Below are 16,082 nucleotides of genomic sequence, written 5' to 3' on the forward strand. Positions count from 1 at the left end.
AGTAATGCGGTATATTTGATCGTTCATAGAGAAAAGTGTTTCAAAAGTTCCCGGATCAACAAATGGTCATTAGAACCAAAAGACACCCAAAGGACATTTTGATAACAAAAATTCCGTAAAACAGCTAGTCCAAATAAGAAAAATGGCATAAAGTTTAAAACTAATTCGAAGAATGTCTACTTTCCAGGGAGCAAACAAAAAAATAAAAATAAAAATTTCCAAGTATGGAAAAAAATGATCAGGTCGGGGCAAATTTCGGGGTTGGCCGGAGTACATCAAACAAATCAATTTTTATATTAAGCCTTGGAGCTATAGTTGATTGGGGCTAATGGATGCTTTGTCCTGCCCCACATAAGATATATTGGAGATATAGTTGATTGGTGCTAATGGATACTTTGTCCTGCCCCACATAAGATATATTAGAACTATAGTTAATTGGGGCTAATGGATGCTTGTCCTGCAGCACATAAGATATATTGGAGCCATAGTTGATTGAGGCTAATGGATGCTTTGTCCTGTCCCCTATAAGATATAATGGTGCTAATGGATGCTTTGTCCTGCCCCACATAAGATATATTGGAGCTATAGTTGATTAAGGCTGATGGGCTTTTTATCTTGCCTTAAATAGAAGATACTGACACAATATAACTCCTGGCTAGGCCTTTACAAACTAGTCTTTTTGTAAAAAGGTTTATTTTTCAGTTTTCTATGAGGATATCATAATTGGAAGTTAGATTTGCTCTTTGTATTTAATATGTAACAGGATTTTCATAAACCCAGGCTTTCAAGCGGGCCCTTATTTTTCTACAACAGCCCTTATTTTCCTTATTTGAGCTTTAGAATCTTAAAAAAGCCCTAATTTTTTGTTGAAATTCCTACATTTTCAAATTTTGAAAGTTTAAATAAATTTGACATAAAGTAAGTGTTGGAATTTATTAAATTTAGTCTTAGTATACTTTCAGAAAATTAATATGTTGATTAAATGTAAATCTCAGAAGACATCTTGATGGTTATCAGCTATATTCAGCATTGATTGTGAGCCATGGGAGTCCACCTGAATATATCATGGTTTGTGCTGAATGCCGAATATGGCTGTTGATGACCACTGGTATGATCTTCTGAGTGGGTAATTAGTTTTTGTATTATTGCTCTTGCAAATGGTGAGTAAAACATTTTTTCTTTCCTATTGATTTGTAAATTTAACCCTTATTTTTGTCTAAAAATCCTTAAAAATCCTTTTAAAAGCCCTTATTTTTTGATAATTTTGCCCTAAAAATGGCCCTTATTTTTTGTAAAATGTCACTTGAAAGCCTGTAAACTTCAAATATCAATAATGAAAACTGTGAAAGCGTACCCAGAACAGCGACATTGAAGAATTAATTATTTGTAGGATATTGTCATCAGCGATGAAGAAGAAGAAGATCAAGGAGATGATATTAAGGATCTAGAATTTCGTTTGTCTCACAACCTGTCTAAATTACAGGTATATACCATCACAATTCAACTCATCTCAACTCATCACTAAATACCAATCTAAAATTACAGGTATATACCATCACAACCAATCTAAAATTACAGGTATATACCATCACAACCTGTCTAAACTACAGGTATATACCATCACAACCAATATAAACTACAGGTATATACCATCACAACCAATCTAAACTACAGGTATATACCATCACAACCAATCTAAACTACAGGTATATACCATCACAACCAATCTAAACTACAGGTATATACCATCACAACCAATCTAAACTACAGGTATATACCATCACAACCAATCTAAACTACAGGTATATACCATCACAACCAATCTATACTACAGGTATATACCATCACAACCTGTCTAAACTACAGGTATATACCATCACAACCAATCTAAAATTACAGGTATATACCATCACAACCAATCTAAAATTACAGGTATATACCATCACAACCAATCTAAACTACAGGTATATACCATCACAACCTGTCTAAACTACAGGTATATACCATCACAACCTGTCTAAACTACAGGTATATACCATCACAACCAATCTAAACTACAGGTATATACCATCACAACCTGTCTAAACTACAGGTATATACCATCACAACCAATCTAAACTACAGGTATATACCATCACAACCAATCTATACTACAGGTATATACCATCATAACCAATCTAAAATTACAGGTATATACCATCATAACCAATCTAAAATTACAGGTATATACCATCACAATTCAACTCATCTCAACTCATCACTAACAACCAATCTAAACTACAGGTATATACTCGACTGTTCGGAACTGGATACTGTGCCTCTGTGATTGATTCATAACCAGAGTATAATTTACCAAGTTTGCCACCATGAGAAAACAAAAATGAAATGCATTTAAACAATGTATTTAAATGAAATCAGTTAATCATACAATGTATATACATATAAAAAGGACAACTCGTCAGATTTCTTCGGATCCATATATTGTATTGTTGACACAGAGCTAGGGAACATTAATGATGTTTTCTCTCTTTTAGGAAACCTCCAACAAGAACCGCTCTTTTACGCTGAGAGAGATCAATCTGTTGAAGATCATCTTGTGTAGCGGACTTTATCCACACGTCGCACTGGCTGATGAAAATAACTCCTACAAATCGGAGTCTGAACAGGCCTTTCATACCAAGGTCAGTTTCTGTATAAGTCTAGGACTCTAGGTCATTGTATTTCGGTTAGAGTCATAACATGACCTATGATTTTCTTTTGAAGGCCATGGATTAAAACTGTAGAAGCCCTTCAGAGGAATCACATTGTTTGTCTGTTTGTCCGTCATCAATTTCATTGTGACGTGATATTTTGAATAGTCTACAACATAAAGCATTTTGTTAGCTCATCTGAGCTGAAAGCTTTTGAAAGTGGGATTTGCTGATCACCTTTTGTCTGTCTGTCTGTAAACTTTTCACATTTTCAACCTCTTCAGAACCACTAAACCAATTTCAAACTTGGTACAAATCATCCTTAGGTGAAGGGGATTCAAGTTTCTTAAAATGAAGGGCCATGCCCCCTTTAAAGGGAAGATAATTAAGAAAAGGTAAAAATAGGGTGGAGTCATTGTGTCGCCTGCGTTACACGCAGTGGCGACATATAGGGATCACTATCCGTCGTCTTGCGTCATCCTGCGTCGTCGTCTGGCGTCGTCGTCGTCACAAAAAATTTCTGTCACAGTTTTCTCAAGAACCACATGGGGCAACTCCCTGATATTTGGCACAGAGCATCAGTGTGGCCAACTGTATTGTGTAAGACATTTTCGAATCTGTCGCTTATCAACTTCCTGTTTGCCGGGACTTAGAATTACTTTTTCAACATTATACGTGATATATTACATATAGAATGAACTAGCAGGCGACACATGTCTTCCGGGGAAGACTTAATACTGAGTTTAAAAGAACCATTGGGTCAGAAAACCTAAAATTTACATGAAAACTTCCTGACATAGAGTAGATTCAAGTTTGTTCAAATCATTGCCCCAATAGGAAATCAAAGTTTTATATATTTGAATATGCAGTATAATCTGTCTAAACCGGCTATGTGTGGTTCCAAAGAAATTGGCCAGTTTGCACAGAGTCCGGAGTGCAGAATGTTGACAATAATGAGAGTTGCTTCCCTTGTATTCAATATCAATGCATACGTGTGTAATGATTGCTAACGTTTTAATATATCACAAAAGAATTCAAAATGTAAAAATCATTTGAAAAAATTTCAATTTTTTTTAAACAGTTTAAAATCTGGGAATTATTCGCGCAATTTTCTGTTGGTAAATTGTCAATTTCGTCTATATCATTGCCGTTATCAAGTGCTACATTATGTACGTTCGTCAAGTTTGTGTTGTGTTCGTTTAAAATTTGTCTTTCCCAGCTTTCATTGTAAATGTATCGCTTTCAACTGTCTCAATTTGTGAAACGGAAAGTCATGCAATGCCGAGTGATCGACCGGACATGGCGAGTTGTGCTAACTAACTGCATATCATCACTGTCTGACTCGCCGTAGAGCTTCGAGAAGTCCACGAAGGGAAACCCTGCTTTTGGAAAACATAACGGGATTGTTGCCGATTTTGTTTCATTCCAAGAATGTATCGAATTCATCGATTAATTGAACTTTGTCTTTTAATGTCAGTTCTCGTCTCTGTCGTTAGGGGAAGTGCCATTACCTCGTGCGTGGTGCTGTCATAATTGAAAAGTGCACCCCTAAAAATCAGGTTTTATTTTAAACTGATCGCGACTCCTCGCCAGTTGCACTCTTTTACTGACCTGTGGCTTCCCTTGAGACACCCTTTGTGTACAGCGCGTGTGATCGACCGAATACCGACAGGTTGGTCATCGTGGGGTGGCTGGTTTAAATGCGATAATTAGATCTAATTACGAGCAGTTGGGACTTTGTGTACACTGAATACAATTGACCACAACAATTAGGGTGGTGTATCATCGAGGGGCCGGTTTACACAGGATAATTAAAGTTAATTGATAGCAGTTGGGACTGTGTAAGCTGGCCGATATACAGAATATGCAGTATCCGGAGTACAGGGAATTATTAATAAAGGATTTGTTAAAGAAATGTTAGGGACTATATTTTGTGGCCGGAATTGACAGAGCGCCGGAGTACTCAGAGGCCAGTTTGGACAAATTATACTGTACATGTAATGGGAAAATCTTTAAAATCTTTTCAAGAACCGGTTTACTGGGCCAGAAAAGTTGAAATTTGCATGAAAGCTTCCTGATATAAAAGGAATTCAAGTTTATTCCAATCATGGTCCCGGAGGTAGTTTGGGGTCACAATAGGAAATCTTACATGCTGATATATAGGAAAAATCTTTAGAAATCTTCCTATTAAGAACCACTGAGCCAGACAAGTTAAAATTTACATTAAAGCTTCCTGAGTGACATATAATGTTGACTTCAGTTTATTCAAATCATGGTCACACAGGTGGGGCCACAATAGGAAAAATATTTTAGAATCTCCTTCTCAAGAACAATAGGACCATGATTTGTCATGTGAATATGCAATCCTCCCATAGTAGTGCATATATTCAAGTTTGTTCAAATTCCTTGTGACAAGACCTTTTCTTTGGTTTAGCATTGTGACCTTGTGTAATATATGCTTTCTTTGTGACAAAACCTTTGTTTCATATTAAAGTTTCTCAACCTTAGAGATTGACCTACTTTTAAGAAAATGTAACCTATTAAATATTTCCTGAACAATTTAAGGTAGGACTTTCATATCTTGTAGATATAGATTCTCTATGGCAAGACCTTTCAAGATATACCATGGTTTTTGACCTTGTGACCTTGAATTTGACCTACTTTTAAAACAAATTGATCTATTCAATATCTCTTGAACTATTTAAGGTAAAGCTTTTATATTTTATGTATAGATTACTTAATGGCAAGACCTTTCATTTCATACGGTCCATGATCTATGACCTTCTCCAGAAGAGCAAGGTCATGTTAGTCATCTTGGTGTTGAGGCATCCCCATGTTGTGTGCATTTATGTTTGAATACGTTGTGAACCTTTGGGGCCACAATATTAGGTCAAAATTTTTCATGGGAATAAGGATTGGAAAAAAAATCTTTTGAAAATCACAACAGCTGAACAACAACAGGGCCAAGGTGACTCGAGTGAGTGATGTGGCCCATGTACCTCTTGTTTTTGTTATTTAATACAAAGGTAGTTCACTATTAAAAGATAATGCTTATAAATTTTGGGGTCATCAGGTCAAGGTGATAATGATCTCCACAAAAGACGATCAGATATTTACCCATATTAGTGTCATGATGTGAATTTACTTTTTGTTTTCAGATAAAACCTTTCCTACTTCTCCACCCCACCAGTATTTTTACGTATCAGCCAGAGCTGCTGAAATCTACTGAAATGAAACACGATTCCAAATGTCCCTCAGAATTACAGGGGAAACTCAGTTATCACCATCAACTGTTGGCTTATGTGTAGGTTACCATTAATTATCATCAACTGTTGGCTTATGTGTAGGTCACCATTAATTATCATCATCAGCTGTTGGCTTATGTGTAGGTTACCATTAATTACTCACTTGAGATTTTTACCTGTATACCTAGATAATAGATCCTTGAGATTTGTACAGAGCCTTGCATGTGTGTACCTATCATGTTCATTTAAAGTCTCCATTATGATGGTAATGGTGATATGGAGTAATTTATTTATTATTTGGTAATTTGCCAGTAGGTATAAAATTTTAATCCACATGAACTGAAAGTTTGTCTTCTAGTTTCATACTGGTCAACTCATTTTCAAAAAATAAATATTTCTGGTGTCTTTTGGACAGGTCCCTGTTAGAGACCAACAAGCCTTACTTAATCAACACCATGCGGGTCCCAGCTCTTCAGACGGTCACCATGTTTTCTAACTTCATAGACACAGATGCAGCATGCATGAGGTAGGAGTTTACTGTAGTATCTATGCAGAGTATGTACACAGCTTTTTATATGCCCATCTTAAGACAGGAGAGGTATGGCACAGTGATGTCTGTACACCCACCTGTCCATCCATTTGGAATTTTCTGTTGCTAATTTGATTTCTCTGTCAAGCTGAAATTTGTGGTGTAGCTTCTCTGTGATTCACTCCAGATCATGTTGCAATTTTTATCCATTTCAACCTCTCTTGCAGGAGTTTTGCTCCCTCGTTTGTTATGTGGAGGTTACATGACTTGTCCGGTTAACTCTTAGCTTCCACTTTTCAAGTGTGACTAAGTCTTTGTTCAGTTTTTGAGAAATGACAGGTAGTCGAGTCTTGAGGAAATATTACATAGAGTACACGGTTTGTCCACTTCTCTCACAGTTTTCAAGCCAAGGCTTTTGTAAACTACTCCAAGATGTGCATATTGTAAGGATTAGATTCCCAACAATTTTCTCTTACGTTTGAAAAAGTTACAGGTGGTCGAACGTAGTCAATTCTGGGAAAATACTTTACACACAGAGCTCTTGGTTTGTCTATTTACCTCCGTCACAGTTTTTAAGCTAGGACATTTTATTCTTACAAATGAAAATATGTCACAGCATCATGATGTTTGATACTACATTAAGCAAAGTTATACAACTCACGACATAAGCTTAACATAGCACATAAGCTTGTGACGGGCATATATTCCGTACCATTTCCAGTCCTCTTGTTGATATTAGATATTTTGCAGTCATGGTATGTATTCATTTATTGTGATTTACAAGGTTGGTGAATTTTGTCCTCGATAGTAAGTGTAACCTGCTGACTGAGTTTGGTTCAGTGTATGTCCAACCCTCTGTAAATTGTAAGCAAATCACTGCCTGAAAGCATTTGTAATGTTAGTTTTCATTCACTGTAGCTGAAAGTCAGATTTTCAGATCAAAATTGGATTGTCATCCATCAGTCTGCAGTCAGTTAACTTTTCACGGTTTTTATTTCTGAAGCACAAGACCATGTTCAAGCTCATCATAAAGCACCCTTGTGGTAAGAGGATTCAAGTTTAATGAGATGTAAAGCAACACCCCTTCTAAGGGAGATAACTGAATATAGAGTAGGATGGTGTATTAGTTTTTTGAATTAGTATGCAAGCATCCTCATGTAGTGTAGATTTAAATTTATTGATACCAAGGACACCCCCACTCCAATAACCACTAGAATACAATGTGTAAAACTTAATATACAAGTGTCCTCATCTCATGTGCTTTGTTTTCAGACTTGTGTGTGATAGTTGGCTAGAAATCAAGTTTTCCGACGAGGAAGAAGCGTCCAACACCCTCTCCAATGTGATACAATTGCGGGCCACATGGCAGAACTTACTCAAGCTTAGACTGGAAGGTATTGTATCAAACTCTGGGTCACATGACTTACTCAAGCTTAGATTGAAAGTCCGGGCCACATGGCAGAACTTACTCAAGCTTAGACTGGAAGGCATTGTATCAAACTTGAGTTTAACAGCACTCTCTTTATAGTCATTCAGTTCTGGCCTGGATTTCTTGAAATAAACTTAAGTCGAAACTTGGACTTAAGTCCGGCATGTTACTCAAATTTTGACTGCTTAAAAAAGGGGAACTCAAGTTTGAGATTTTTTCGATAAATCCCAGCCAGAACTGCTCAAGTGGCTGGCTAATTCCCAATAAATCCCAGCCAGAACTGCGCAAGTGGCTGGCTAATTCCACGATAAATCCAAGCCAGATCAACTCGAGTGGGCTGGCAAATTCCATGATCTAGCCGACTTTTTTTTTCTGTGCATGCATATTTTTGCGAATTATGTAAAAATTGAACATGCCATTGATATATTTGCAATTGATGGAAACAGCTAAATTTTAATGAAAAATGAAAGCTATCCCCAGAAAGTAGATACTAACAGTAAAAGCTACTGACAGAAAATGGCTATCCACAATTTAAGGCAGTGTTACTGTAGGACCACCACTATCGATATCGGATGAGCACCATTATTTCAGGACCTTCTATGCCAAGTGCATGCTGTGTTTAGTTTACTTGTACATGTACGTGAACTACTTGGTATCTCCTTCATGATTCCACCGTGAAATATAGGCTCTCATCACTATTTTACATGAGTAGTCGCTAAACTATACATAGGCTCTCATCACTATTTTACATGAGTAGTCACTATACTATACATAGGCTCTCATCACTATTTTACATGTATAGTCGCTATACTATACATAGGATCTCATCACTGTTTTACATGTGTAGTCGCTATACTATACATAGGATCTCATCACTATTTTACATGTGTAGTCGCTATACTATACATAGAGGATCTCATCACTATTTTACATGATTAGAGGCAAGTAGGGATGTATCTCCACCTCTGATTTTTCACAGATACATTAAAAAGTTTGGATGAGGACAAGAAGATAAACCCTCGAGCGCGAAAGCTGGAGAAAATTTTGGCTCAGAAGCTCACAGAGTTCCTGTCCTGTGAAGTTTGCTATGCGATCCGTCGTGTAATGGCTGCGGAGCAGAGCCATCTGTATCGGGGGCCAGACCAAGGTACGTTTACATTAAATGTCTGCAGTTGGCATGTCTGTAGTAAAGTTGTGTACCAGTACTTAAAAGTCTCTACGATATCTAGCAATGAAGCAAATACTGGTGAAAAGATTAATAAAATCTTCAAAGGAACCACAAACATTTATAGTCCTCTGTGGATAAACTCAATTCAAAACACATGATGAATGACAAATTAAACTGAGGAGTATTTTTGAATTTGTAGATTGTGGAGGGAAAAATAAAATTCTGAACGATGTCCTGAAATCTGGCTCTGAAAGACGAGTACATCCAAGTAAAGGCGGAATCCAGATTAACGAGTACCTCACCTATAACTGGTAAAAAGCAGGCATTCACTGTAACCTACTCAATTCTCCTCGAGTCACAACTCAGAACACACTGTGAAATAAAGCAGGCATTCCTAGACATTAACTGTAACATACTGACCCAATTCTCCTCGAGAGTCGCAACTCAGAACATACTGTGAAATAAAAATGTTTCAAGCATCTCTAGTGCAAGATCTATGTTCCTTTTTGAGAAATATGCATGGACAGCTGTATAACGTCAGTCCATTATAGGATGTAGTTTCACCAAGGTCATGAACTCAAACATTGACGTATGCGTGACTTTCTCGAGTTGTTTGAGGTATACTGTAACATGTTTACAGTGTATGTGGAAAATTATGAGAAAATCGTGGGATACTTTACGGCTGATGAGATATAATTTTTAAAACTAGATAATATCTTACATTGATAATTGGGAATTGTAAGAGATTGACCAAACGTTTGGTTGCTGTCAAATATTTATCCCGTTATGATAATCCTAAATAAATGACATAATCTTGTTCTCTACATTTTAATTTTTTTAAACACAGGAAAGCTTTCTATTCATAAAAGGATTGATTGATAGAAAATTTTGGATGTGATCTTTACTACAAAGACTGAGCCAAGAACAAGATTTTCTACATTGGATATCAGTTCTGATATTTTTGTCATTATGCATAAGTTCTAATGTACAAGTATGAAAAGATAATTAATGTAGTGTCTCAAAACAGCCCTGCACATAAACTCGCGCTTTTGATGTGAAAATAAATTGATTTCTCGTCGGGGTAACAGGTCTGAAAATTAACGACATAAAGATTCATGAAAGACTTACTAAAAATAACACCTTTGGTCCTGAAACCACAAGATTAAAGCTTTTTTCACGTATTTTAGTTTGCTGGATGAGTCAGAGGCGAGTTTATGGGGAGAGTACACCAGCCATATGCAGAGACACTGGGTCTGTCCTCGCTGTCAAGCCAATCTCATTGTATCCGTCCAGGAAAGGCTCGAGCACGAGAGCGAGTGCCAGAGTAGGAACCTTGAGCCTACTCAGCAGGAAGAAGCTCAAGAGATTGAGGATGAAAAACAGGCTCAAATGAACCCGCTCAGAAAACATTACTTCTGTGAGAAATGTGACCGAGGCTTCAGGTTCACCACAACAGAAATATTGAAACACAAGAAATCTCATGTTACCTGACAAAGTCAAATAAAATCCTTACTTTTCCTTGTTTATTTTGTTCTTTACAAAAATGAAATGAATTCATAAATCCCCTACTTGTACTTGTTTCAGTGCAATAGGAATTAGCACAATCGCAGCTGATGTACTATTGGGCATAATTATAAATAAGTGCTGCCATATTCTACAACAATGGACAAATAGAGGATTTCATGTTGGATACAAACCACAAATTCTGTATATGTTCTTATTTTAGCTTATTTAGAATTTGGTATAGTCAGGACTGATCAATGCACTATTTGACATAATCATAATTTAGTGCTCCTTCCATGTATAGAGAATGGATAAATCAAAAACTTCATATTTTAGCACAACTATAAATTGGTATTCTTGCTTCACCGACAAAGTACAGTGTAGCTAAAATTGGAATTACACATACATTTCACTGCAAAAAACACTTAAGTTATGAATTTCTCTAAAGTACAATGTAAGCACATTGAACAATGTAGGAATTAAAAATAACTGTCATAAATTCAAACTCCACGACCTATTTGTTATCGGCTATATGTATAGTGACCTGTTAATACAACATACACAAAGAAAACTCCAACGCACATGTTTAATTCTTAAAACATCCAGCTTCAATGATTGGACAAAACATCCAGCTTCAATGATTGGACAAAACATTCAGCTTCAATGATAGGACAAAACATTCAGCTTGACTGCAAGTCGAGAATTCATTTGTACATGATCGACTTGTGAATTTTACACAACAAAAATGTTTTGGATGCAGCTGATACATGCACTACTAACAGTACAAAATATCACAAGAAATAAATTTTTTCGAGTTTGTACTAGAACAAAGTTCCACCAAAAAATTGTGAATAAAACCTGATCTACAGTAATTTTTTTGGACAAATTACATACACCATATATGTATTCTAATCGAATTAATTCAATTATAATTTTGTAACTATGAATGTTCTCTACACAGATCCTCTGAATCAGTCGTATTTTCCCTTGGTGAGCCCTAATCGTAGCCTCTTCTCTAGATTCGGTATGGATCCTATATGTGTGTCAACACACGAGACCACACACTTCTCCATGTCTTCTCGGAAACTTTTAACGTCACTCTCTTTAGAATCCGGGGAAACTCGGTCTCGTGCGGCATCCTGGCAATCCATTGCACACCTTGTGATACGATGCTGCAAGACAGTTCAGAATTGTAATATCAAATATAATTTCCTTAAATGTGAAAACAAAAGCACAGCTAGCGAACATCATACTTTATTGTATAGATCTGATAGTTTCCAGAAAAAAATACACTCCTGCTCCAACATGGTCTTATCAGTGGTGCATTAAGGGCATAAGATACCATGCAAATTTGTTATGGAATTTTGTAAAACTATTTGCAGATGTTTTAATATTTCTAAAACTCGTATGTAACACAAAATTTTCTTATGAACATGACAAAACCACATTCAGTTTTGGATTATTCATAAATCTTTACTCGAAATTTAATGGAAATGATAAAATCCACCAAAAACATTTTTAATGGTAAATTTCATGTACTAACGTCCAATTTACCTTGTTGTTTCACTAAATAACAGAAAATTCCACATAAACACACAAATGCTGCATCATTTGATGCTTCCAAAATTCTGGGTATCTTATGACCTTAATGGAGAACTTCCAAGCATTTCTTAAAAACAAGAGGCCCATGGGCCACATCGCTCACCTGAGTCACCTTGGCCCATATCTGAAGACTTTCCATATATATTTGCATGTAAAACCTTAGTCCCTATTATGGCCCAAACTACCCTTTGCAAACTTGAATCTGCATTATATCAGGAAGCTTTCATGTAAATCTCAGCTTTTCTGGCTTAGTGGTTCTTGAGAAGAAGATTTTTAAAGTTTTTCCCTATATATTTGTGTGCAAAACTTTGATCCCCCCCCTTGGGGCCCCATCCTATCCCCGGGGGCCATGATTTGAACAAACTTGAATCTGCACTATGTCAAAAAGTTTTCATGTAAAAATCAGCTTTTCTGACTCAGTGGTTCTTGAGAAGAAGATTTTTTCTATATATTTGTATGTAAAACTTTGATCCCCTATTATGGCCCCATCCAACCCCCGGGGACCATGATTTGAACAAACTTGAATCTGCATTATGTCAGGAAGCTTTCATGTAAATCTCAGCTTTTCTGGCTTAGTGGTTCTTGAGAAGAAGATTTTAAAAGTTTTTCCCTATATATTTGTATGTAAAACTTTGATCCCCCCTTGGGGCTGCATCTTATCCCTGGGGGCCATGATTTGAACAAACTTGAATCTGCACTATGTCAGAAAGTTTCCATGTAAAAATCAGCTTTTCTGGCTCAGTGGTTCTTGAGAAGAAGATTTTTAAAGATTTTTCCTATATATTTGTATGTAAAACTTTGATCCCCTATTATGGCCCCATCCAACCCCCGGGGCCCATGATTTGAACAAACTTGAATCTGCATTATGTCAGGAAGCTTTCATGTAAATATCAGCTTTTCTGGCTTAGTGGTTCTTGAGAAGATTTTTAAAGTTTTTTCCTATATATTTGTATGTAAAACTTTGACCCCCCCTTGTGGCCCCATCCTACCACCGGGGTCCATGATTTGAACAAACTTGAATCTGCAATATGTCAGAAAGCTTTCAGGTAAATTTTAGCTCTTCTGGCCCAGTGGTTCTTGAGAAGAAGATTTTTAAATGACCCCACTCTATTTTTGCATTTTTGTGATTATCTCCCCTTTGAAAGGGACATGGCCCTTCATTTGAAGAAACTTGAAAGCCCTTCACCCAAGGATGCTTTTGGCCATGTTTGGTTGAAATTGGCTCTGGTTCTGGAGAAGAAGTCGAAAATGTGAAAAGTTTAACAGACAGACAGACGACGGACAAAAAGCGATCAGAAAAACTCACATGAGCTTTCAGCTCAGGTGAGCTAATAAATGTGTAGTTTGTTTGTATTGTGGGAGAATGAAAACAATGGGGGCTTGGTATATGTGACAGAATACAAACCAGACACAAGTACAATCATCCTTACAATGTCAGGGGTCATCAGTTCACAAGTTCACTCGTGGTTGGTCAAGATCCCTGACGCTGTGAGGATGAAGTATGGTAAACTTGGGAATTTCCTATCACTTACCTGAAAGCCCTCTATTTCTCTTTGAACAAAGCTGGATGCTTCCTGTAGCTTGGCATTACAATTCTGAGCACATCTTTCCACGTCTTCAATTGGACTCTTTCTATCACTATAACACTTAGCTGCACAGGTATGCATGTCTGCCTGAAAACATTAAAGGATATATATATATAACTCCTGCCCTAAAAGCTCAGCATGCTTAATTCAAAAATGATTTCTTTTTTCTTTCGAATTATGAAATTATTTCTTCAAAGCCGCTTGTGCCTTGGCTTGTCTGACCTATGACGTAAAAATAAGTAGTGATTGAATCTTCACTAAATGCTCGGCCTTCACAAGTGAAGGTAACAGATCTTAAAAAAAACAAGATGTGTTTGTGAAACACAAATGCCCCCGATAATGGTCAATTCCGAAGATGGCCAAGGTCACAAGGGCAAATATCTTGGTACCAGTAGAAAGATCTTGTCAAAAGAAATGCTCATGTACAATATGAAAGCTCTAATATTTACTATTTAGAAGTTATGACAAATGTAAAACAAAAAAATTAAAAAAGGTCAAATGTCAAGGTCAAAAGGTTCAATACCAACAGAATTATCTTGTAACAAGGAATACTCATGTGAAATATCAAAGCTCTATCTCTTACTGTTCAAAAGTTATTAGCAAGGTTAAAGTTTTCAAAAAGTAGGTCAAACTCCAATGTCAAGGTCACAGGGTCAAAAATGTTGGTACCCATGGAAAGGTCTTGTCATAAGGAATACTCATGTGAAATATCAAAGCTCTATTACTTACTGTTCAAAAGTTATTAGCAAGGTTAAAGTTTCAGACAAAATGACAGAATTACAAAATGACAGACAGGACAAAAACAATGTGCCCCCCGATCTTCGATCTCGGGGGCATAAAAACTAGAAATGTCCTAATGGGACTAATACCCCCCCGCAGGGCATATAAGATGATGGAAAATATTTAATGCAAGCACATTGGATATTTTCACATTATCTTCAGGGCAATCAATGTGAATGCAGAAACTCTGGACAAATTGTTTCTATTACTACAAGTACAACCAAACCAGAAAATCATTTAAATGTCCGTAACTTCCATAACTGTTAAAATATTTCAATGAAAATAGAAGATGCACAACTACATTATATATATAAGATGAGAATAAAGTTTGAATCAAATCTGTTCAACGGTATTAGAATTAAACTCTGGACAAAGTGTGCAACCCCTAAAATGAAAAGAAAATGTGCGTAACTTCTATAACTGTTAAAATATTTCAATGAAAATAAGAGATGCACAACTACATAATATATAGAAGATGTGCATAAAGTTTGAATGAAATATGTCCAGCGGTATTAGAAATAAACTTCGGACAAATTGCGTCTACGGACAAACAGACGGACAAAGTGATTCCAGTATACCCCCCCAAACTTCGTTTGCAGGGGGTATAAAAAATTCAGGTTCCGTGTCACTATAGGAGATAAAGCTATAAGAAACCTCCTCTGCTACTGCTCTGAGCCCACGCATAGTTCTCAGTGGGGAGGAGTGGACTCTTGAGACCAGTTGATGTGATGTACATTAACATATAACAGGTTGCAAACACTTCCCTATTAACGAGATCTTTTCGCTAAACTGCGAATTGTCTCAATAAAATTGACAACCCAGTCTGCATAAGAGGGAAGAAGGCTGAGTGAAATCCAATGCAAGTGTTTTTGTTTTGATTTATATATATTTGCAGAAATATTGGACATTTTAGACCTTTTCTTATTTTCACCTGAAACAGAAAGAGATGTACTCCACAGGTGTTTTCCTCAGTTGAAAGGGATATATTTACCCTTGCTAAAGAGGGATAATCGCGTTTTTGCGAGAATATCTCGCTTTAAGGGAAGTGTTCCCAACCTGTATAATATTGAAGATTATGATGTTCAAGATTGCGTCAGTTTCAAAAATGCAGAAAACATTCAAACCAGTCAATTTCAGCTTTACTTAACTGGATTTCATCTTCTAAAACGCAAAATTAAACAAATCAACTGTTCATTGAAAAGCATTTGTTAACATATCAAGACCTCGTTGCTTTCAACAGTTCAAATGGCCTATAGTGAATCATGTTCGAGGAAATTCGAGCTATATCGAAATTACTATTACATTGCTAAAAAGTATGAAAGTCTGCCGTGTAAAAATAGAACTACGACTATAAGAAGGTTACCTACCTGTCTCTGCCTAATTATATCTTTGTCGATTCCCGACATCATTGTGTTAAACGCATTTCGCACACGTGCTTCGGCGTCCTCCATGTTCGTCTTTTATTTTGTTTAGGAAAGGAAAGAATAACGAACCCGATTATAAGAGTACCCTTTCTCCTGTACCGACAAATTTAAATGGCAAAAATAAAT

At 36.5% G+C, this 16,082-nt stretch overlaps 2 protein-coding genes across 2 annotated transcripts in view; one reads left to right on the forward strand and one right to left on the reverse strand.

Annotated features, from left to right (window-relative positions):
• LOC125651465 (probable ATP-dependent RNA helicase DHX34) overlaps positions 1-10,579 on the forward strand; it is a 29,347-nt gene extending 18,768 nt beyond the window's left edge. The window contains exons 21-28 of the mRNA XM_048880086.2: positions 1,391-1,483; positions 2,535-2,681; positions 5,849-5,994; positions 6,351-6,461; positions 7,737-7,858; positions 8,873-9,040; positions 9,261-9,372; positions 10,249-10,579. Coding sequence (XP_048736043.2) covers positions 1,391-1,483; positions 2,535-2,681; positions 5,849-5,994; positions 6,351-6,461; positions 7,737-7,858; positions 8,873-9,040; positions 9,261-9,372; positions 10,249-10,552 — 1,203 coding nt within the window. The 3' untranslated portion in view covers positions 10,553-10,579. The remainder of the gene's footprint in view (positions 1-1,390; positions 1,484-2,534; positions 2,682-5,848; positions 5,995-6,350; positions 6,462-7,736; positions 7,859-8,872; positions 9,041-9,260; positions 9,373-10,248) is intronic.
• A 557-nt stretch (positions 10,580-11,136) lies between these two features.
• LOC125651472 (protein FAM136A-like) lies at positions 11,137-16,044 on the reverse strand. The gene is made up of 3 exons (XM_048880095.2): positions 15,900-16,044; positions 13,699-13,839; positions 11,137-11,736 (listed from the first exon to the last, which is right to left on the reverse strand). The coding sequence occupies exons 1-3, from the start codon at positions 15,981-15,983 to the stop codon at positions 11,536-11,538; spliced, it is 426 nt and encodes a 141-aa protein (XP_048736052.1). The 5' UTR covers positions 15,984-16,044; the 3' UTR covers positions 11,137-11,535.
• Between the last annotated feature and the right edge of the window lie 38 nt (positions 16,045-16,082).

This window comes from Ostrea edulis, chromosome 5, assembly GCF_947568905.1.
Source record: "Ostrea edulis chromosome 5, xbOstEdul1.1, whole genome shotgun sequence".
In the NCBI taxonomy this organism is placed as follows: domain Eukaryota; kingdom Metazoa; phylum Mollusca; class Bivalvia; order Ostreida; family Ostreidae; genus Ostrea; species Ostrea edulis.